Here is a 23,869-nt window from a genome sequence, read left to right on the forward strand (position 1 = left end):
TGTGTATTGTTATAATCTTTATTACATAACATTTACTGGATTTTTAAAACACAGAGTATAAAGAAAATACAGTTTGGTCTTTCATTCTTGAGGAGAAAGCAAAATAAAACGAAACCAAATACTCATCAACCAAAAGTATGAAATAACCACCTATTTATTTGCTTCCATTGTGAATTAAGGAATTTAATCCTGGTGAAAGAGAAAGCTTAAGTACTTGCTTCTAATATGTCCAGTAGGAACAGGACTACTCTGTATATCGTCTTCCTTATGAAGCTTTAGATGACATCACCCAGGTCGTCAGTTAAGCATAAGTAAGAAACTTTGCCTTAAATGAGTTCAAATAGGACTAGAGACATAGAAAACTAACTCTTGAGGTTCCAGAGCCTTTTCAAAATGCAAGTTATCCTGTTGTGGGTCAGGATGTATAAAACCTAAGCAGGTAGAAGAGAATTCTTAGTTGGCCCCAAATACCATTAGTCCAACTATCGGTTTTCATGAAAGCTCTTAATACTTAATGATATCTCTTTTATTATTTACTTAATATGTTTTGTTAAAAAATTATACTACCTTCTTTAGCTTTGGGTGAAGCAAAGTAACATAGATTAATGACCTACTTCAAGCATTTCCAATTTGTATCAAAATAAATGCATAGCTGCCAAACTAAAAAACAATCCTCCCCCCCCCACCCCCACCAAAAAAGGGGGGGGTCTATAACTTACCTCAAATCATCTTCCTTGGAGGGTTTTGGGTAACCTTACCCAGGTCCTCCTGATGTTTTAGCTGCCAACTTGATGCTTTGATTTTAGCTAAAGAGCTTGTAACCATTGTTGGAAAGAAGACATAATAAAATGGGAAAGCAGCCTTCTTCCTTCTTCCTTGCTTGGTGGTAGCAGCATTGGTTCTAGTGAGACTGGTTGGTCCAGAATTCCAGGTGACCTGCACCAAGGCCAACTGTATACTGTATACTGAAATACTGCTATATTCTAGAATAAAAGCTGGTGATGCAATGGAAACTGACAGAGGGACCCATGAATGTACTTACTGCCCAGGGGAGAAGGAGATTACTGAAGTTCAGACATCTCATGACAGTCGGGGCTGTGGAGTTAGCATATTTTTGGGTGACATATAAATACTTTTCTATGACTACTTTCCAGAGCACTTTCATTAGGGATGGTTGTTAAGAGTCTTATATACATTTAAGAAATGATTATATCATTTCCCTACTTTAACTAATTGATGTGATGCATTATGTGAACATCCTATTATCCTAACTAGTTTTGGGGGGTTTATTGGAGTTCTAATGCTTTTTAGCTGAAATTCTCACCAAGTAGCTGGTAGTTGGTTAGGAGCTTCATATTTAGTGATTCTCAAGTAAGGGCTCTGATATTAGTCAGTTTAGATTTGAGTCCAGGCTTGTACATATGAGATAACCTGTAGACAAGAGAGGTAACCACTCCTCTAATCCTGATTACTCAACTGTAAAATTAGATAATACCAGTGATATTAGAATCAACCTTCCAGAGTTGTGGTGAGATAAAAGAGATCTTCTGTCAAGTGTTTAGCAGGCAAGTATTTATTTAATAGGTATTATTCATCAGCATATGAATAATTATTATTAAATATTATTGATGTTTTAATTATTATTATTAAAACAATGAAACTACTAATTTAATAATGACTGAACAGAAAGAATGTCAATAAACTCACTAGTAATGTGGGGGCCACTATCCAGGAAACCAGGATCATTCTTCTCCCCACACTCTCCTGCAGCCTTGTTATGGGATAAGTCTGAGGGGTTTGTAGGATTCTGTGCCTGAGTCTCTGGAAATTCCCTGCTTAAATCCCAATGGATTCTGGGGGACAAGGTGGCCCCTTGCACTTCCCCAGATTTCTGCCCACCACCACACTGAAGGTGAGGGTAGCACAGAGCTCTTCCTAGGGTGAACCAGGTATAGTGACTGCCAGTGGTACTCACCTGCAGTACAAAATTTATGGGACATACTCAGTACTCAAATAGTCAGTATTCCAACATGAAAACATTTTAACGCAATGTTTAAAGAATAAACATTAATGCAAGAAACCACGATGAACAAAATATCAACATGTTAAGTAAAGACAGGATTCGGAGTTTCTGTTTTATTTTAGGCTCTAATATATCTCCTTGTTTACTTTTTTTAACTTTAAAATATCATATTAAAGAATCTCCGTAGCTGGTTGGCTCCCCTTTAAGACCAAGGCAAACGTCTCACCCCCTTTACTCCAGTCTCTGTCTTTCTAGAGGGAGCGCACGGCGGGGTGACCTAGGAAGAGCAAGCGGTGAAATTATTGTGAAAGTCTGACAAAGGTGGGCTAGGACTCCAGGGGGCTTTTGCAGGGAAGATAGACGCAGCAGCCGCCAGCCCCGCAGGACAGCCTCCCTGTCTCCCCAGTCTCCCCACCCCCGCTCGCGTCCGCGCCTTTGATTGGTGCGCGAGCCTAGACCACGCCCCCGATCGCGAGCCCGCTGCGCTGCAAGCGGTTGGGGAGCGCGTTGAGGAAGCGCCGCTCGGGGTCGACGCGAGCCACTCAGCGGTGGAGGCGGAGACGGTTGCGAGGCCTGATTGGTGAGTGTGCGGGTCTGGGACCTTTCCTGCTCCTGCCAGAGTGAGTCACCCTGCTTTGCCGCTACTCCAAAGAACTCGACTCCGCAGGGACGGAAGGTGCCCCTTGAACGCAGACAGACAAACAGACACCCAACAGCGACTTAGATACTTAGGGTTAAATTTAAACTTTTTTTTTTTTTTTTTTGGTCAGCCTAAATTCGAGAGACTCCTTAAGGACTACGGGGTTTATTCGGGAGTAGCAGGGGACTCCAAACTGGATTGTGCATGCAGCAGAGGACATAGGCATCAACAAGGAGGTTGAGGCAAAGGGAAGCTTTTCAAGGCAAAAATGAAAAGTGTGCCGTTATTTGTTGTGAAATAGAGAAGGTTGGTTATAGGGCTTTAGCGCAGGAGCTAACTTTAGTTCCTTAGTGAATACAATGTCCAGCAAGCTGTCCCTGTGACTTATGGAACAAGGTGCAGTGTGGGAAGTCCGTGGCAAAACGTTTTTGTTATAGGCATATATGCTTAAGAGCCCTTAAGGGAGCTTGGTGTTAATGTGCTTATCACAGACCACGTGTGCATGATGTTCTTCTCTTCTCAACCTCTCGCTATTTTGTTTGGGTTTGATACAAGTGACTCCATGTTGATATATGGACAACTTTTCTCAGGTTGTAGTTTAGTGGTTAGATGGATTTGGACCGTGTAGTCAACTTTGGTTGTAATCTGACTTGAGGCTTGACCTAGGATCTGATCTAGAATAAAAGTAGCATTTTTATCCTCTCTTGGAGATTTTCATTTAAAAAATTGCAGTAAAATTCAAATAACATAAATTCAACCACTTTACCCTTTTTGAAGTGTACAGTACAGTGGCTTTTACCATATTCACAGTGTTGTACAACTGTGCTAATTCTAGAGCATTGTCATCACTCCCCAAAATAAACCCTCTTTATTGCTGCCCCTGGCAACTGCTATTCTGCTTTTGTGTCTATGAATTTGTGAATTGTGTAAATAGAATCATATGTTTCCTTTTCTTTTATCATGTTGTCAAGATTCTTGCCGGTTGTAATATGTATCAGTACCTCACTCCTTATAAGGTCAAATAATATTCCATGGAATGGAAATATCACATTTTGTATATTTGTTCTTCAGTTGATTTCTATGGGGTTGTTTTTACCCTTTGGATATTATGAGTAATGCTGCTGTGAACATTTATAAACTTCTTTTAGTTTAGTTTTTAGTAGAAAACATAAACTGGGAGTAGAATTGGAGAGTCAAATGGTAGTTCTGTGTTATAAGGTTATGAGGAACTATCAAAACTGTTTTCCATATGGGCTGCACCATTTTACATTCCCACCATCAGTGTGTGAAGGTTCCTGTTTTTCCATGTTGTCAATACTAGTTATTTTCTATTTTGTTTTTATTAGTCATCCTAGTAGAGTGTGAGGTGGCATCATGTGTGGTTTTCCAGTTTGATTTGTCTAGTGACAATGTTGAACATCTTTTCATGTGCTTATTGGCCATTTGTTTAATTTCTTTGGAGAAACATCTATTTGCATCCTTTTGCCCATTATTTACTTGGGTTGTTTTCTTGTTGGGTTGTGGGAATATTTTATATATTCCAGATATGAACTCCTTATCAGATATATGATTTGCAAATGCAAATATTTCATTATTTGCTTTATCTTTTCCTTTTCTTGTTAGTGTCCTTGATGCTCAAAAGTTTTTTTTTTTTTCATTTATTTTTGTGAAGCCCATTCTATCTATGTTTTCTTTTGGTATTATGTCTAACAGCATGTTTCTAAGTCCTGATCATGAAGATTTACTCTTGTTTTATTCTAAGTTTGTAATTTCTGTTCACATTTGGGCCAATGATCCATTTTGAGTAAATGTTTATATATGATGTGAGGCAAGAATCCAGCTTTATTCTTTTGTACATGACTAGTTGGTTGATTAAGGACCATTTATTCAAAAGACTTCTTTTGTTAATGAATGAGCATGTCAATGTAGAAGTTCCCAGGAAGGAGGACCTTGACTTGGGTCCTTGGTATACATGATTAAAAAGAATTTCAACACACACCAGTCAGTCACTGATTTTTTTTTTAAAGGAAAGCAGATACACATTCAAGGGAGAATGTGGGCCATATCCAGAGGCAGAGAAAGAAGCCCCTTGTTTTGGGGTGTGACAGTAGAGTGACAGTAGCTAGGGGCTAGACCAGAGGTAGAGTTAGGACAGAATTATATATACAATTTTGTGCCACTTTTCCCTGAATTTGAGAATCAGAAGAGATGTCGCTACATGCCATTGAAATGTAAGAAATACCCACAAATGTTTGAAGTGCAAAATAAGCAACCAAACCTATGTCCATGACCCATTTCCTTGTCCACAAAAAGTAACAGGATGCCAGGGCAATAATCAAGTTCAATGGCATGTAGCTACTTCTCTTCTGATTCTCACTATATCTTTCTTTTTCTTTATCCCCAAATTCCTGTTGTTGCCATAGTCCTAGGCGAGAGGCCTGACTTTGGGGATCCAACAAATTAAGTCTGGCTGCTTATTCCAGAAACCCAAGAGGAAAAGTAATTTTCCTTCTGTGAAAAGTACAAAAGGAACTTTTATTATTATAGCTACACTATAGAGACAAAGTGATCCATTTCCTTAGCTCTGTCTTTGAGGTGCTGATAATGACTTTGAGGTTTTATAGAATGGGGAATGAGGGCAAGGGTTTTGGTGGTGGGGGTTGCACAGCTGAAGGCTTTTCACAGCTGCCAAAGCAAATGACCTTGATCAGTCGTGGTCATACTGGTCTCAGGATTGGTTAGGTAGATCTTGTCTTAATAAGAAAGTTGCTGTTGCTGGGGGTGGGGGTTAGGTTTGATTATCACAAGATGTTTATCAGACCAGACCTTGTTCCTGGAATCCAAGGTGACTTGGAGCAAAGGAGATGAGTACAAAAATGGATGCCAAAATGTCAAGGTTTTAATTCTTCTTTCAGCTGCCCATCAGACATTTGCAGGCAAAAGTGAAAAGTTACACTATTTTAACAAGGATTTGTTTAATGTATAGATTTATTTCTAGACTCTTAATTCTATTCCATTAATAATTTGGGTTTTTTTCTTGGACAGTCCAGATAATAGATGTGTTCCTTTTGTTGATCATTTTAAGGGACCATTTGGTTTCCTTGGTTCTGCTATCTCTGCTTTAACCTACTTCTGGCCTTCTAGTAGCTTTGGTTTTAGTTTGCTCTTACATTTTTTTCTAACTTTTTAAAGTGGAAGGATAGGTTATTGATTTGAAATAGTTTTAAGTGTACGAGTTTACAATTAACTTGCCTCCATTGCATCCCACAGGCGATAGTATGTTGTACTTTGTTTTCATTTATCTCACAGAAATTTTTAAATTTCCCCTGTGATTTTTTCTTTCATTCATTGATTGCTTAAGATTCTGTTGTTTAATTTACAAATATTGTGAATTTTCCAGATGTTATTCTATTACTGATTCCTAATTTTGTTCCATTGTGGTCACAGGAGATTCTTACTATGTGTTCTTTCATTATTTTTTAATTCATAGAGACTTGCTTTGTGTCCTAAATAATGCTTTGTCCATGGCACTTGAGAAAAAAATGTGTATATTGTTATTGTGGAGTGGAATATTTTATATATGTCTATTAGATCAGGTGGTTTATACTTGCTATGGTTTGAATGTGGTTGGTCTTCTCCTGAACAAATGTTAAATTTCATTGCCATTATGACAGTGTTTGGAGGTGGGCTGTTAAGAGATGATTAGGTTGTTAGGAGGATTAATGCCTTTCTCCAGGGAATGGATTAATCCTTACTAGAGTAGGATAGTTGTCACAGAGCAGGTTGTTATAAAGTCCTTTGTTCCTTTCTTCATTATACTTGCCTGCTTGCTCTTTTGGTTTTCTATCATGTTAAAATGTGGCATGAGGCTCTTGCAGGATCAAGCCACTTATCTTGGACTTCTAACTTCTAGAACCTGAGTTAAATAAATTTCTTTTCTTTATAGATTACCCGTCTTGGGTGTTCTATTACATACAACAGAAATATTAATACAACAGAAATACTAATAACAGAAATACTTTCTTTGTTGATCTACTTATTATTGAAAGTGGGCTAATGATACTATAATTTTTACACTGTTTCTCCCTTATTTCTGTCAATTTTTGCTTCATAAATTTTGGGGGCTCTGTTGTTAGGAACATGTATGTTTATAATTATTATGTCTTCCTGATGTATTGGCCTTTTGTCAGTATATAATGTCCTTTGTGTCTTTTAACAATTTTTACCTTAAAGTCTATTTTTTTTTCTGATATTGATATACATATGATCCATTTTAGTTACTATTTTCATGGAATGTTTATTTTCTGTCCTTTAACTTTCAGTTTATTTCTGTCTTTGGGCCTATATTTATTGAGTCGTTTATAGATAGGATATATAATTGGATCCATTCTCTTAATCTCTACCCTTTAATTAGAATTACTGATGGGAAACCACTTCCACATTTGCACTTTTTAAAAAATGTCTTATAATGTTTTTGTTACTCAGTTTCTTTTCTGTAAGATAGATATTTTCTAATTTACCATTTTGTTTTTTATGCAGTATATTTATAGTGATATTTTTAGTAGATTCTCTGTGAACTACAACTAACATCTTAATTTATAACATTCTAGTTTGAGTTAATTCAACTTGATTTCTATAGTATACAAAAATATTGCCACCTATCTATCTCTGTTCCACCTCTATTATTATTTTCACAAATTATCTTTACACATTGTTTGCTAAATCGGCATGGATTTTTACGTTTTTATGCAATTGTTTTTAAAATAATAGGAAAATGGATTATAGAATATTAATACTGACGTTTATATTTACACATGTAAACTTTGCCAATGTTATTTCTTCTTGTGTATTTGGTTTACTATCTAGTGTTTTTCTTTGCAATTATCCATTGTGATTTTGTATAGCTTTTTAGTTGTTATACTAGGGATTATAAAATATAATCTTGTTGTGGTCTATTTAGAATAAATATTTTATCATTTAAATTACAGTATAGAGATTTTATCAACATATAGGTTTTCTTACTCTTCCCTGTTTATATTGTAGCTTATTCATATACTTCATCTTTATTCTTTGAAAGCTTCATCAGGGTGTATTAACTGTATTATTTTCAACTATCAAAATACTCCAGAGTATACTCAGGAAGAGAAGAAAAGAAAACCATCTTGCTTTATTTATCCAGATGTTTAACACTTCTGTTGCTCTTTCTTCATCCCCAATGTTCCAAGTCCTTTTAGTATCATTTCCCTTTCTCTGAAGAACTTCCTTAATTAATTCTTTCAGATCAGACCTACTGGCTGGGATGTCTATTAGTTTCCCATCATCTGTGATTATCTTCATTTCAAACCTTAGTTTCTGAAGGATTTCTTTGTTGAATATCCGATTCTGGGTTAACAATTTTTTTCTGGCATTTAAAAAAATGTTTATCATTTTCTTCTGACCTCTGTGGTTTCTGATGGCAATTTTCCCATTTTAAAAAATATGTGTTTTCTTAAAGGTAATGCTTTGTTTTCTTCTGACTTCTCTCTTTTCTTGCTTCCCTAGAGTTTTTGTCTTTAGTTTTTATTAGTTTATGATATGTCTAGACATTTATTTCTTTGCATTTAGCTTTATGTAGGGTTTGCTTAACTTCTTGTGTCTTTTGGTGCATTTGAGAAGGTTTAAGCCATTATTTATTCAAATTTTTATTAGTATCAGACTTTTTCCCCTCTTCTTGGATTCTAATGAGTTGAAAATTAGAATTTTTATTAGTAACTCGCTTATTTTCCCCCTTCTTTCTCCCAGTGTATTTATATTTTATAATTTATATTAGATCTGTATTCTAGTTGATGGATTATTTTCTCTTGTCATCTTCATTCTACTGTTGAGTCAACCCAATGAATTAAAAATTAGTTTTAAAATTTTCATTTGAATTATCTTTACATTTCGTCTTTCTTCAACAATCCTTTCTACTTAAATTTTATTTTAGTACTATATGTGATTGTTCTCTTGAGCATTTTAATAGTAGATGCTTTAAGGCACTTTTCTATATAATTCCAACATCTATGCCATGACATCATTGGCATCTATTAATTGTCTTTTTATTCCAACCCCTCTGCCCTATCTAGAGTTCCTCTATTCCTCCTATGCTCCCTATCCCTATCCTACTATGAATCAACCTCCTTATATCAAAGAAAACATTCAGCATTTGGTTTTTTGGGATTGGCTAACTTTACTTAGCATTATCTTCTCCAACACCATCCATTTACCTGCACATGCCATGATTTTATTCTCTTTTATTGCTAAGTAATATTCGATTGTGTATATATGCCACGTTTTTTTTTATCCATTCATCTATTGAAGGGCATCTAGGTTGGCTCCACAGTTTAGCTATTGTGAATTGTGCTGCTATCAACATTGATGTGACTGTGTCCCTGTATTATGCTGTTTTTAAGTCCTTTGGGTATAGACCAAGGAGAGGGACAGCTGGGTCAAATAGTGGTTCCATTCCCAACTTTCCTATAGAGCACCTTTAAAAAAAATAAATGGAGGGGCTGGGGTTGTGGCTCAGTGGTAGAACACTTTGAGGCACTGAGTTTGATTCTCAGCACAACATATAAATAAATGAATAAAATAAAGGCCCATCAACATCTAAAAATTTTTTAAAAATAAAAATAAAAACAAATGGAAAGCTAGTACAGTAGAGGGAGTGAGATGTGGGGTGAAGCAGGGAGGGAAAGTGGAAATAGTAGGGATTGAAATGGAGCAAATTATATTCCATTCAAGTATGAATATGTCAAAATGAATTCTACTACTGTATATAACTATATGTACTAATAAAACATTTTGAAAAAGAGGTGAATAGGAAGAAACTCTTACAGGCTACAAAATGGATGGACTTTCAAGTCATTTTATACCAAGGGAAATAAGCCACTCACCAAAGGACAAATGCTATGTAATTCCATTTGTATGGTACCTCCTCAAATTCAGAGAGAGAAATTAGAAAGGGGATTTCCAGGAACTAAGGGGAAGGAAGAATGGCTATCTATTGTTTAGTGGGTTTATCATTTTTGTTTAGGAACATGAAAAAGTTAGAAATGGTGATAGTAGTTATATAAAAGTCCGAATGCAATTGAGGCCATTAAACTGTACACTTAAAAATGTGATAAGGAGCCTGGGGTTGTGGCTCAGCGATAGTGCACTCAACTAGGGGTGTGCAACGCGCTGAGTTTGATCCACAGCACCATATAAAAATAAAGATATAAAAAATACATAAATAAATAAAGGTATTCTGTGTTTAAAAAATGGTGATAAGGCAAATTTTAGGTATATATTTTATCACAATTACAAAAAATGGTGGTGCATAGCCCTTCAGCTGTACCCTCCATAGGAGCAAATAGAAGGACTTTATGAGGTAAGTGCTATAATTTTATGACTTACCGACTATAATCAGTGATAGGTTAATTATTTTTTTGCTCAAAATTATATAGCTTGTTAAAGAGTTAGGATTTGAACTCAATAGTCCTAAGTTCAGATCCTGAGTTATTAATTACTATGCCACACACAAAGAAAGATCATGCCTGTTTTGAATTGACCAAATGTTTAGCACAGAACATTGCACAGAGTAGGCATTAAATAAATAGCGGGTATGCAGTGTTGTGATTTTTGAAACTTTCAGAACCTGTCCAAATAATAATTGATATTCTACATCTGTGTTTTACATATTTATGAAAATGGAGCTAGAACTTTTGCTCTTTGTATTTTTATTGTATATTTTATACATATTAGAAGACTATTGGATGTGAATTTAATTAGGATATAAAAATATATAAGGAGAAAATATGTATTTAAAATTTTCATGTAGTTATTTTTCAAGATTGATAAAATAAAACTAGAAAATGAAGTAATCCTTTATTTGATGAAATTTAATATTTTGGCAGGTAACCTTAATTATTTTAGATTTTTACTTCTTAAGAATTGAGCTTCCATTCGTTGTGAAAAAATGGATTCACTATGGCTCAGGCAGTTTTCAGTCCTCCTCTGGAAAAATTTCCACTTAAAGGTAAGTGGAAGTCTCTGTGAAAAATGTATGTAAAGGTTAGTGAAGACAAATGGGAAATTTCTTAATAGTTCCTTTGTTTCATTTTTTTTTTCTTATGCTCCAAGGCTTGGGGTAGCCCTTCTAAATCTGAAGAATACCCATAGGGTGAATCAATAGAATGAATAATAAAATGTAGAAAAGACAATCCAGGAAACCATTCTTATTATAGAAGGAAGCAGGATAATTTAGGTTTGTAAACCCTAGAGTGAAACACACACACATGCCAATTAACATAGTTTTTTTGTTTCTCTTACAGATGCGGGAGATGAGTGGTTTGATTTTGGAAATGCTCTTGGTATTTCTGTTCTTTTTATGGACTTTGACTGTTCGAAATTATAGTGAAAAGAAGCTTTATAATTCTTCCACTTTTGATTCTCTTCCCCTGACGCTTCCTTCTTTTCTTGAAATACCTAACTTGACATTTGAATTGGTTTATGTGCCTTCTGAAAGTGATGTAGCAAAACATATTACTGAGATGGTGAAAGAGGATTTAAACTTCGATTTTAAAGGTTAGAAATTTGTAATGCCTGCAAGGTTTTCTGCAGGATGTATTGTCAAATTCCATTGACTTTCATTATTTATGCCTAAATATAACAATGTGGGTTTTGTCAAATAATATTGAATGTATTCTTAATGTAATCATTATCAAAACATAATATTTAAGCTTAGATGTCTGAGTTACTTTCTTGTTCTATAATTCTAAATATTGTTTGTCAGTAATTATTCTTCTTAACCTTGGGTAAACATTGGATCTTTGGATTTGGTGTCATGGGCACACAAAGTCTTACACAAAGTCTCAATATCAGGTACATTTTCCTGGGTACTGAAACTTTTCTCAAGGTCATGACTTTTCAACATTTCATTAAAATATTACTTAAGCATGATATATAATACATTTGAAAAAATTGAAACAGTATTAAATTATATAAAAAAGAAATGCTTATCTCCTTACCCTTCATCTTCTCTTCACATCCAATTTCTCTTCTGCAGTTAAAAATACTGTCAGAATTTGTTTAACCTCCCTCAAGTCTTGTCATATGCTTTCCATGAGTGTTTGTATTTACTGTTATATACATTTAAAATTATGATTATATTCAGAATAGCAATAGCAAGACAGTAGAATAGAAGGTCCTCTGCTTGTATCTATTCATGGCAATAATTTTGCAGCCATCCATGGGGAAAAGTGCCTTTGTGGGAGCTTTAGGATCCGAGTAGTATATTGTGAAATCCCAGTGGAGCCCAAGACCTGGGAGAGCTATTTTGAATGAACAATGCCTAGGTGGCAGACTTGACAACCATGTCTCTGCCTTCAAATCTGGGCATGACCTTTACTATATCCTAATTTGTCTTGATCTTGCTCTCAGAAGCATCCACCCAGAGACAGAATGAACAGTGCTCACTTATACCTCCAGTGATAGACCTGCTGACCTTAGTTCTGGCTGTGGACCAGAAATGGCTGTGAGACTTAGCTCAGCCCCTCTCAGCCGTGACCAGAGATCAGCTTTCTGGCAACATAGGAACTTGATGAGAAAACATTTTGAGTTCCTAGGGCAGGCTTGACAATCTTGGTACCAGTTGTGGATGCCTAAATACATCTAAGACTTGGGTATAACCCCTCTCTACAGTGAGATCAGTCCTGCTAGTGGCACAGGGACCCCAAGGGAGGGGTGCCTTATGTAGGCTTGCTGATAATGGTCCTACTTGTGGACTCTGAAACAGCCTCAAGACTTTGTTCCAGCCCATCACAGCTGCACACCGAGAGTAGTCTTGCTCACCTATAGACTTCAGGGAAAGATACAGCAGATCTGCCAACAATGATCTAACAGCAGACTCTGAAGTAGCTGCTAGACTCAGATGTAGTCCATCTCAACAGCAGGCTGAGATCAGTCCTGCTGGTGGCAAAGGGACACACAGAGGGATACATGGCCATCTGTGTTCCCTGGAAAGACCTAACCTCAGTTCTGGCTTTGGAACCTGAAGCAGCCCTGCAACATGTTTCCACTCATCTTAATACAGACCAAGGAAGTATCGCTGAGTCCTCCTGGGACCTGGAGGAAGCCACACCCATCTGTGTACCTCGAAACAGGCCCATTATCTATACCCTGAAGCAGACCCTAATCCTAGTACCAGATTTACATACCAAAAAAGATAGTCCATACCTGTTAGAGCTCCTGGTAAAAGACTTTCCAGCTGTGGACTTCACTTCATATCCAGAAGTAGCCCCATGCTTAGATCTAACCCCAATCCCCATGATCCTGGAGGCAGTCCCATCAATCTGGGAACTTAACAGAAGAAGGACATAACCTGATGGGACCAATCAGTAAAGCCTGGAAGAGGTACTGGCTTATTCAAAAGTACAGACACTCATGCAAGACTGCATGGATAATGAAGAATGAAGAAGATAGCACTGCTGAAGGAAACTAATGAAGCAGCTGACCCAAATAAATGGAAATCTACAAATTGCCTTAGAAGACTCAAAATATCAACCTCATAGAAGCTCAGGAAGATGCAAAATAACACAGACAACTAAATAAAATTACAAAAGCAATGCAGGAACAAAATGAAAAGTTTAATAAAGAAATAGAAACCATAAAGAAAAACCTAACAAAACATTTTGAGTTGAAGAAAACAATGACATATCTGAAAAATTCAGTAGCTTCAATAGCAGACTCAAGCATGCAAAAAAGAATCAGTGAACTTGAAGACATAAATTTTACTTAGCCAATTAGAGGAGCAAAAATAAAAAAAGATGAAAAAGAGTAAAGAAAGCATATGGGTCCTATAGGACACAAATGATTGTATGAATATATAAATTATATACCATGAAGAAGAGAAGTGGGGACATACTGTCTGAAAACTTTCAGAATCTTGGGAGAGATATAGACATCTATATTCTTAAAGCTCAAAGGTCAACTCAAAGAAGAATACTTTGAGGCACAATATGATCAATTGTCAAAGTCAGAGACAGAATCTTAAAAGCAGCCAAGAATAAGAGACTCAACACATGTAAGGGAACTTCCATAAGACTATCAGCAGACTTCTGAGAAGAAACTTTGCAAGCCAAGATATTCAAAGTGTTGAGACAACAAAAACTAACAATAATCTCCCAACAAAGTTTCCTTCCCAAATAATTAGGTACTAAATCACCTAGCTCTGAGAGCTAATGGAGCCTGATATTTTTAAGTGCCCAATGACCAGAGAGAACAAAGAAACAATTTTAAATGGGTACTTGAACAATTTCCAGACTAATACTCTCGGCTCAGCATAGAGCAACTAACCCAAAATTCCTAGCTTCCAGTTTTTTTTCTGGAAGGAGTTTGTATCCTTTTCAATTGCTGCCCATGGGTTTGCCTTCTTACTAGCCTAAATCTGGGAGCTGATGGGGCAGGAAATTAGTAATCCTCTGAAAGCCTGAACAACCATGAGGACACTCTCTATACCTTCTCCTCATGATTCATTCCAGTAAAACAAAACAAAACAAAACAAAACAAAAACAAGTCTCTAGCTTCACCATGAAGAAATTTGTCCCAATTTGGGCACAATAACTATTATGGCTCCTCCTAAAGGGACTGCCTCATAAATCACCTGTCTCTAGGAGTGAGTCCCTCAGGACCATGGAACATAAAGAGATTATGAGTGTGTGAATAATTCCTAATTGCTGTCTCCCTTGTTCAATGCAGAGCAAGCCCAAAGGCAAAAATGTCCAACTCTCAGTTTCTTTCTGGAAGAAGTTCAAAATCACCCCTAACATCCTGGATTTCCCAGCTGCTGTGTATGGTAGGTTGGGCTTCTAATTGCTCTGTATCTGACAAATGATGGGGTAGGCAAGTAATAGTACTAAAGGAGCCCAAAAAGGAAGGAGACCATTTCCTACTGGCTTGGTTCAACGTAAAAATCAAGGGCTAAGGTCTAAATGTTTGTGTCCCTACACAATTCATATATTTAAATTCTAATCCCAAGGTTAATAGATGGGGTTTGGGAGGAGGAGATAGTATCATGAGGGCCTTTATAAATAAGAAAAGTGTCTTAATTAGAGATCTGGTTTGCCCCTTCCATTATTTGAGGATACAGGAAGAAGGTACTGTGAATTAGGAAATAGGCTCTGAATCACCTTGATCTTGGACTTCTCTTTCCTCAAGGACTGTAAAAAATAAATTTATACACTTTAGAAGCTATTTAGTATTTTATTTTATTGATGTGATTATGTCTTGATATGATTATGACCACCGTGTGACAAAACTAGAAATCAGTATCCATGGGCTGGAATGTAACCCAGTGGAAAATGTTTGCCTGGCATGTGCTAGGCCCTGGGTTCAATCCCTAGCACTGCATGGGGGAGAAAAGGAATCAATAACAGCAAGAAAATGGGAAAATTCACAAATACCTGGAAATTAAAGTCTTGAACAACAACTGGGTCAATGAGAAAATCAAACGGGCATATAAATATGAATAAAAATGAAAATATTACTAAAACCTATGTCATGCAGAAAAAGCAATACTGGGAAGAAAATTTATAGTAATAAAATGCCTAAATAAAAAGAAAGATCTCAAATAATCTAACTTTACACTTCAAGAAACAATAAAGAAGAAATATACACTGGAGAAGATAGTCTTTTAAATAAATGGTGCTGGGAAAACTGGATATTCATACCAGAAGAATGAATAAAACTAGATCCCTATATCTCACCCTGCATAAAAGTCAGCTCAAAGTGGATCAAAGATCTGGAAATTAAACTCTGCATCTGCTAGAAGAAAACATAGATCCAACACTCCAACATATAGAAGCACACATTGGCTTCTTTATTAAGACTACTAAAGGAGGATCCAAGATGGAAGAATAGAGGAGGTCCTGTTTCTGACTGCTCTGTGTCATGAAACCAAGAAAGCAGACAGGCAGCTTCTCCACAAGGTCTCACCTAGATGGAACGCAATATCTCAGTGTGAGAAGACCCCTATACAGTGGATTTTCACAGGAATCACCAGCACTGTGACCACCCACACAGAAATCAGAGCCTCTGCATTCAAATTTAGACTCCAGACTCCGACCCAAAGACTGCAGTTCTAGCTCATGCATGGCTCACAGGCAGCTTAGCAGAATCACCTATCAGCGCCTCTGCAGAATTTCAGACTGTGATCCACTCCCACACAGGTAATTCAGCTGCTACCTATCCATAGCACAAGGCCATTGCCCAGCTCCCACCACCTCACCAGACATCCCGGCACTGGAAGCAGACCGACTCCATCTTGGAAAACCTTTCTTGCCATTTTTTGGTGGGCGTGGCTATCAGATTGGATCTCCAATTGAGTAGGTACCTGGTTTCCAATTCCCCCCACCCAGCGGCAATAACTTGGCACAGTGGCCACTCAACACAAAAACAGCTCTCAGTTGGACAGGAGTGCAGTGCGCGGTGCACTTGGTGTGAGCCTGGGGGTGAGAGGTCCCGCAGTTGAAATCTGGTAAGTAAGAGAGTGGAGGGAACTAAAGTTTGGAGCACAACAGAGAGACCAGGATCTGGGAAATCTCCAGGCAAGAGAGGCAGACAATACTGGGGGCTCAAGTCAGATGAGTGGTCACAAAAAAAGACCCATGAGGTGCAATTTCCCTGCTGAGACTGGTGGGTGGCACTCCCTGTTTCCAGACACTCCACACCAGATCCAGTCTTCTCACCCTGGTTACCTACACCATCCTGAGGGCAGAGGCACCAGCTTAAAAAAGGCAATCCCATCTGCTGGATGAGAAGAGAAGCAGGAAAGAAAGGGGTCTCTAAGAGTATTTTTTTCCTTCTTCTTTCTCTTTTACCCCTCTATCCTCTGGCCCTCACATTCCCAACATATGTGAAACCAAGAACTTTGCATGAAATAGGACTTTGAGGACTGAGTCACCTGAATAATATAATATAGAGGACTTGCATAAGCCCCCTTTTTTCTTTTTCTTCTCTTTTTTCTTTCTTTCCATTTTTTATCTTTCTTATTTCACCTTCAAATTTTATTATTTTTACATCCTGTATTTTTCTAAATACATATGTGTGTTTGTTTTATGTACTCTACTGGTTTCCCATGTATTTGTCTACCCTAATTACTTCCTGTCTATTCCCCTGCTACTAACCTTCTTCATTAGATTTCTCCTTCAGAATTCCTAAGATATATTAACTCTATACCCTCACATCTTTCCCCCTTAGCATATCATCCTATGCCTGACCCCAATTCATTGTTTACTGCCAGAAACTGAAAACCTTTTTATGAAACTGCTGATTATATTTTAAATAATAATTGAATCCAACATTTTTATGGACATTGAGGCTAAACTGTAAATGTCTTAATAACAACAATTTGTTCATAAGTGGTGTATTGTTGATATTGGGATCTGTTAACATTGTCCTTCCCCACAAAGGAGAGATCTTGGAACCCTACAAGAGCACTACAAATCTATAGGATAAAAACAATAACACTGTAGATCCACAGAGCTGGAAAGGAAAACACATGAGCAACATGAAAATATAAGGGAAGGAAGTACCACAAACAAATCAAGACAACACATCATTAGAAGTATTGGCAGCAGAAAAAAGAAGATTTCAGGATATTCATGGTTAAGATGTTCTGGGATCTCAAGGGAGACATAAAGAGAACAAATATAGGCAATGAAAGATCACTTTGACAGTGAGCTACATAAGCAAATCCAAGAAGCAAAAGATCAACTCAACAGAGAAATAGATTCTTAAAAAAGAAAAGAAAAAGAAAAAAAAGAAAGAAAAAAACAAACAGAAATCCTTGAAATGAAAGAAATAATAAACCAAATTAAAAACTCAAATGAAAGCATCACCAACAGAGTAGACCACTTAGAAGATAGGACATCAGACAACGAAGATAAACTACATCATCTTGAAAAGAACATAGACTGTACAGCAAAAATGATAAGAAACCATGAGCAAAACATTCAAGAAATATGGGATAGCATAAAAAGACCAAATCTAAGAGTTATTGGGATAGAGGAAGGCATAGAGTTCCAAACCAAAGGAATGAACAATTTATTCAATGAAATAATATCAGAAAACTTTCCAAACATGAAGAATGAGTTGGAAGCCTACAGGATGCCAAATGTACAAAATCACAACAGATCTACACCAAGGCACATTATAATGAAAATGCCCAACATACAGAATAAGGAGATAATTTTAAAAGCCACAAGAGAAAGGAATCAGATTACATATAGAGGAAAACCAACTAGGATAATGGCAGATTTTTCAATACAGACCCTGAAATCTAGAAGATCCTGGAACAACATAAATCAAGTTCTGAAAGTTAATGGGTGCCAACCAAGAATCTTGTATCCAGAAAAATTAAGCTTTAGATTTGAAGATGAAATAAAAACCTTCCGCGATAAACAAAAGTTAAAAGAATTTGCAGCTAGAAAACCGGCACTTCAAATCATCCTTGGCAAAACATTACATGAAGAGGAAATGAAAAATAACAATGAAAATCAACACTGGGAGGTAGTAAAGGAAAAACTAATCAAAGAGGAAAACCAAGTCAAGTAACAAAAATAAACAAATATGGAAATACAGACCATGTTTCAATAGTTACCCTAAATGTTAATGGCTTAAACTCGCCAATCAAAAGACATAGGCTAGGCAGATTGGATTAAAAAGATCCAACAATATGCTGCCTACAGGAGACTCATCTGATAGGAAAAGACATACACACACTGAAGGTGAAAGATTGGGAAAAATCATACCACTCACATGGACTCCGGAAGCAAGCAGGGGTTTCTATCCTCATATCAAATAAAGTAGACTTCAAGCCAAAGTTAATCAAAAAGGATAAAGATGGACATTACATACTGCTCAAGGGAGCCATACACCAACAAGACACAACGATCATAAATATATATGCCCCAAACAATGGTGCAGCTATGTTCATCAAACAAACTCTTCTCAAGCTCAAGAGTCAAATTGACCACAACACAATAATCTTGGATGACTTTAACACACCTCTCTCACCACTGGATAGATCTTCCAAACAAAATTGAATAAAGAAATTATAGAACTCAATAACACAATCAATAACTTAGACTTAACTGACGATTATAGAATATTTCAACCTGCATCAAGCAGATACACTTTCTTCTCAGCAGCACATGGATTCTTCTCTAAAATAGACCATATACTATGCCACAAAGCAACTCTTAGCAAATTCAAAAAAGTAGAGATACTACCATGCATCTTATCAGATCATAATGGATTGGAATTGGAAATCAATGACAAAAGAAAAAAGAAAAAATTTTCCATCACCTGGAGACTAAACAATATGCTACTGAATGAACAATGGGTTACAGAAGACATCAAGGAGGAGATTTAAAAATTCTTAGAGGTAAATGAGAACATAGACACAACATATCAAAATCTCTGGGACACTATGAAAGCAGTACAAAGAGGAAAATTCATTGCATGGAGTTCATTCCTTAAAAGAATAAAAAGCCAACAAATAAATGGTCATACTACATCTCAAAGCCCTATAAAAAGAAGAACAAATCATCAGCAAAAGCAGTAGAAGACAAGAAATCATTAAAATTAGAGCTGAAATTAAAACAATTGAAAAAATTGACAAAAGAAAAATTTGGTTCTTTGAAAAAATAAATAAAATTGACAGACCCTTAGCCACACTAATGAAGAGAAGGAGAGAGAGAACTCAAATTACCAGCATACATGGTGAAAAAGGTAATACCACAACAGACACTACAGAAATACAGAGGATAATTAAAAATTATTTTGAAATCTTACACTCCAATAAAATAGAAGACATTGAAGGCATCAACAAATTTCTTACGTCATATGATTTGCCCAGATTGAGTCAGGAAGACATACACAAATTAAACAGACCAATATAAAGTGAGGAAATAGAAGACGCCATCAAAAGCTTACCAACTAAGAAAAGCCCAGGACAAGATGGATATACAGCTGGGTTCTACAAGACCTTTAAAAAAGAACTAATACCAATACTCTTCAATTTATTTCAAGAGAGGCAGTAATTTCAAATTCATTCTATGAGGCCAATATCACCCTGATCCCAAAACCAGGCAAAGACACATCAAAGAAAGAAAACTTCAGACCAATATCTCTAATTAACATAGAGGCAAAAATTCTCAATAAAATTTTGGCAAATCGGATACAAAAACATATCAAAAAGATTGTGCAGCATGATCAAGTGGGATTCATCCCAGGGATGCAAGGCTGGTTCAACATACGGAAATCAATAAATGTAATTCATCACATCAATAGACTTAAAGATAAGAATCATATGATCATCTCAATAGACACAGAAAAATCATTGGACAAAATACAGCAAACTTTTATATCTGAACATTGTAAAGGCTATCTACGCTAAGCCTCAGGCCAACATCATTATAAATGGAGAAAAATTGAAGGCATTCCCTCTAAATCTAACAAGACAGCGATGCCCTCTTTCTCCACTTCTATTCAACATAGTTCTTGAAACACTGGCCAGAGCAATTAGAGGAAAGAAATTAAAGGGATATGTATAGGAAAAGAAGAACTCAAATTAGCACTATTTGCTGATGATATGATTCTATACCTAGAAGACTCAAAAAGCTACACCAGAAAATTTCTGAAACTAGTAAATGAATTCAGCAAAGTAGCAGGATATAAAATCAACACCCATAAATCAAAGGCATTTCTGTATATCAGTGATAAAGCCTCTGAGAAGGAAATGAGGAAAACTATCCCATTCACAATAACCTCAAAAAAATAAAAAGATCCTTGGGAATCAACTTAACAAAAGAGGTGAAAGATCTATACAATGAAAACTACAGAACCCTAAAGAAGGAAATCAAAAGAAGACCTTAGAAGATGGAAAGATTTACCTTGCTCTTGGATAGGCAGAATTAATATTATCAAATGACCATACCAAAAGCACTGTATAGATTTAATGCATTCTGATCAAATCCCAATGGCATTCTTCATAGAAATAGAAAAGGCAATCATGAAATTTATCTGGAAAAATAAGAGACCCAGAATAGCTAAAGCAAGCCTTAGCAGGAAGAGTGAAGCAGGTGTCATTGCTATACAAGACCTTAAATATACTACAGAGCAATAGTAACAAAAACAAGATGGTATTGGCACCAAAAGAGACTGGTAGACCAATGGTACAGAATAGAGGACACAGAGACTAACCCACAAAATTACAATTATATTAGACAAAGTTGCCAAAAACATGCACTGGAGAAAAGATAGCCTCTTCAACAAATGGTGCTGGGAAAACTCGAAATCCATATGCAACAAAATGAAATTGAATTCCTATCTCTCACCATGCACAAAACTTTACTCAAAATGGATCAAGGACCTATGAATTAAACCAGAGATTCTGCGTCTAATAGAAGAAAAAGTAGGCCCTAATCTTCATGATGTGGGATTAGGTCCCAACTTCCTTAATAAGACTCCAATAGTGAAAGAATTAAATCCAAGAATGAATAAATGGGATGAAATTAAACTAAAAATTTCTTTTCAGCAAAAGAAACAATCTGTGAGGTGAACAGAGAGCCTACATCCTGGGAGCAAATTTTTACCCCTCACATACCAGATAGAGCACTAATATCCAGGGTACATAAAGACCTCAAAAAGCTAAGCACTAAAAAAAAAAAATAACCCAGTCAACAAATAGGCCAAGGACCTGAACAGACACTTCTCAGAAGAGGACATACAATCAATCAACAAATATATGAAAAAATGTTCATCATGTCTAACAATCAGAGAAATGCAAATCAAAACTACTCTAAGATGTCATCTCACCCCAGTCAGAATGGCAGCTATCATGAAGATAAACTACAATAAGTGTTGGCGAGGATGTGAGGGAAAAGGTACACTCATATATTGCTGGTGAGACTGCAAATTGGTACAGCCAAAATGGAAAGCAGTATGGAGATTCCTTGGAAATCTGGGAATAGAACCACAATTTGACCCAGCTATTCCTCTCCTTGGACTATCCCCAAAGGACTTAAGAACAGCATACTACAAAGACACAGCCACATCAATGTTTATAGCAGCACAATTCATAATAGCTAAATTGTGGAGCCAACCTAGATGCCCCCTAGTGGATGAATGGATAAAAAAAAATATGGCATATTTCAGTCTGCACGCAGTGCCCATGGTGTGAAGGGTTCGTTCATGTGGGAAAATCCTCAGAGTGTTTAAATTAAATACACAGTCACCATTTTACCTTTAAACCAGCTCCAGGATGGCTCCTCAAACCCTCAGCATCAAGCTCCCCAGGGGGGCAGCGAGGTTTTACTGAAGAGGCTAGTGAGAGAGAGAGAGAGAGAGAGAGAGAGCATGCTAGGGAGAGGCTTTTATTGAGGAACAAAGAATTCTGGGGAAAATCCCATCTAATGAAGGTTAAGGGGGGCAGTGTTGCAAGGTCAGGTGCATTGATTGGATCTTTGGGGCAGTGGTGAGACATGCCTCCACACGGACAAGCTCTTGAACCCAAGAAGGGTGGGGAAAGCTCTGCCACATTAAAAGTGACTGAGCGCCTCATACCCAGCCAGGGAGGAAACTCAGTAAGATGCAATGATGGTCTCCCACATATTCCCTCTTTCTTTGAAAAACAGGTGATGATTTACTCTCTTGAGCCCCCGAATTCTTGTTTTGAAGACTCTTCATCCTATAATTACAACACAAATGAGAATTAACAGCAAAGAGAACAATGCAAAAATATACCAGGCTGAGTGTTTAAGAATGTTTCCAGGGTTAAAGCCATTTAATTCTTTTAATATTTGATTAGCTAAGGAAGAAGGATCCGAAAAATCAGCTCTATTATTTTGAATATCCTGAATATGATGATGGAGCTCCAAAAAATCCAAGCTGTTATTATTATTTTGCCAAATACCCAATAAATGGTTTTTCACCTTCTCCCAATCCCACAGGGAGGTATTGTACTTGGCGGCTGTAACACACACATATTTATAACTTGCATGACATTTAAGTCTTTCTTTAAACTTTAAAGCCAAAAGCCCATTACCTATATTTATGACAGTTGCCTCTAAGGCATTTAACTTAGTCTCAATCCTTTCATCAATATTTATTTGATTGTGAAGAGCCTTGGAAGTATTTTGAGCCAAATTATTAAGAAAATTTACATGTTGAATATTTTGAGGTAAAGCCACCGAAGCTGTGACTGTTGACGCAATAAAGGAAACCAAGGCAACAACTCCCACTATTATTAATTCCAATGGCACATTTAGGCCTCACTTGCTGGGCATGTATTTGTTGTAAAACTTGAAAACCAGTATCAGCATATCATGGCTCTGAAATATTAGCTGGCAATAAGACAAAAAGAGGGCTGATAAAGAATCAGCACTCCTTTTCCTTTATTATATCTGGTAATACAATTAGTTAGATTACATTTGTTACATGTTACAATATATCTATCATCTACCCATTTAATTTTCACATTTCTAATAATTAATACATAAGGAGATTGAACACAGGCTCGTAAGCCATAGCAAGAACCTTCCTTACAGTTCTTGCCAGCAAATTACGGTAAAGGCTTGTCTGTAAAATGTAAAAATTCTGAGGCTGCAATTAAGTGCCAAACATCCTTCTGAATACCACCTTCACTGTAGGTCAAAATATTGCTAACAATCCTGTAGGTATCATAGCAGAACTTTTTTGTAATTGTCTTTTATCAATTTTTGGAGACCAATCTAAACTATACCCACTATCTTTAGACACCTTATGTTGTACTGGAAAGGTATTTACACAATCTATCCATCCAGGAAAGGTGCCAATTTCTATTGCAGAACTGTTAGGACAATTAGGTATTTGTGGAGGTTCTGCAGAAATGACTGGTTTGTTATGAGAAAGTCCCATTTTAATAACTGATCTAGTATAAGGTTCTAAGTCTCCATTAATAGTATGATTAATCAGTCTAGGTCTCCCAATTGCTGTCTTTTCCTCAAATGATACTCATAGACAGCAGCATGTTTATCGTGGGACCAACACAAAGGTAATAGGGCACTATAGCCAGAATAATAAAATCCAGTCACATGATTGGGAGTAATATGAGTGTCTGTAAATCCTCCCATCATATATGAGTCATTAGTAAATACTGGGATGGA

The 23,869-nt window shown here is 36.6% G+C and overlaps 1 protein-coding gene across 1 annotated transcript in view; it reads left to right on the forward strand.

Annotated features, from left to right (window-relative positions):
• The first annotated feature begins 2,529 nt into the window (after positions 1-2,529).
• The window catches only part of LOC107146539 (phospholipid-transporting ATPase ABCA3-like), a 134,165-nt gene continuing 112,825 nt past the window's right edge, over positions 2,530-23,869 (forward strand). The window contains exons 1-3 of the mRNA XM_015490637.2: positions 2,530-2,603; positions 10,580-10,701; positions 10,997-11,249. Coding sequence (XP_015346123.1) covers positions 10,642-10,701; positions 10,997-11,249 — 313 coding nt within the window. The 5' untranslated portion in view covers positions 2,530-2,603; positions 10,580-10,641. The remainder of the gene's footprint in view (positions 2,604-10,579; positions 10,702-10,996; positions 11,250-23,869) is intronic.

The sequence above is a fragment of the Marmota marmota genome, unplaced genomic scaffold (assembly GCF_001458135.2).
Source record: "Marmota marmota marmota unplaced genomic scaffold, marMar, whole genome shotgun sequence".
Taxonomy (NCBI): domain Eukaryota; kingdom Metazoa; phylum Chordata; class Mammalia; order Rodentia; family Sciuridae; genus Marmota; species Marmota marmota.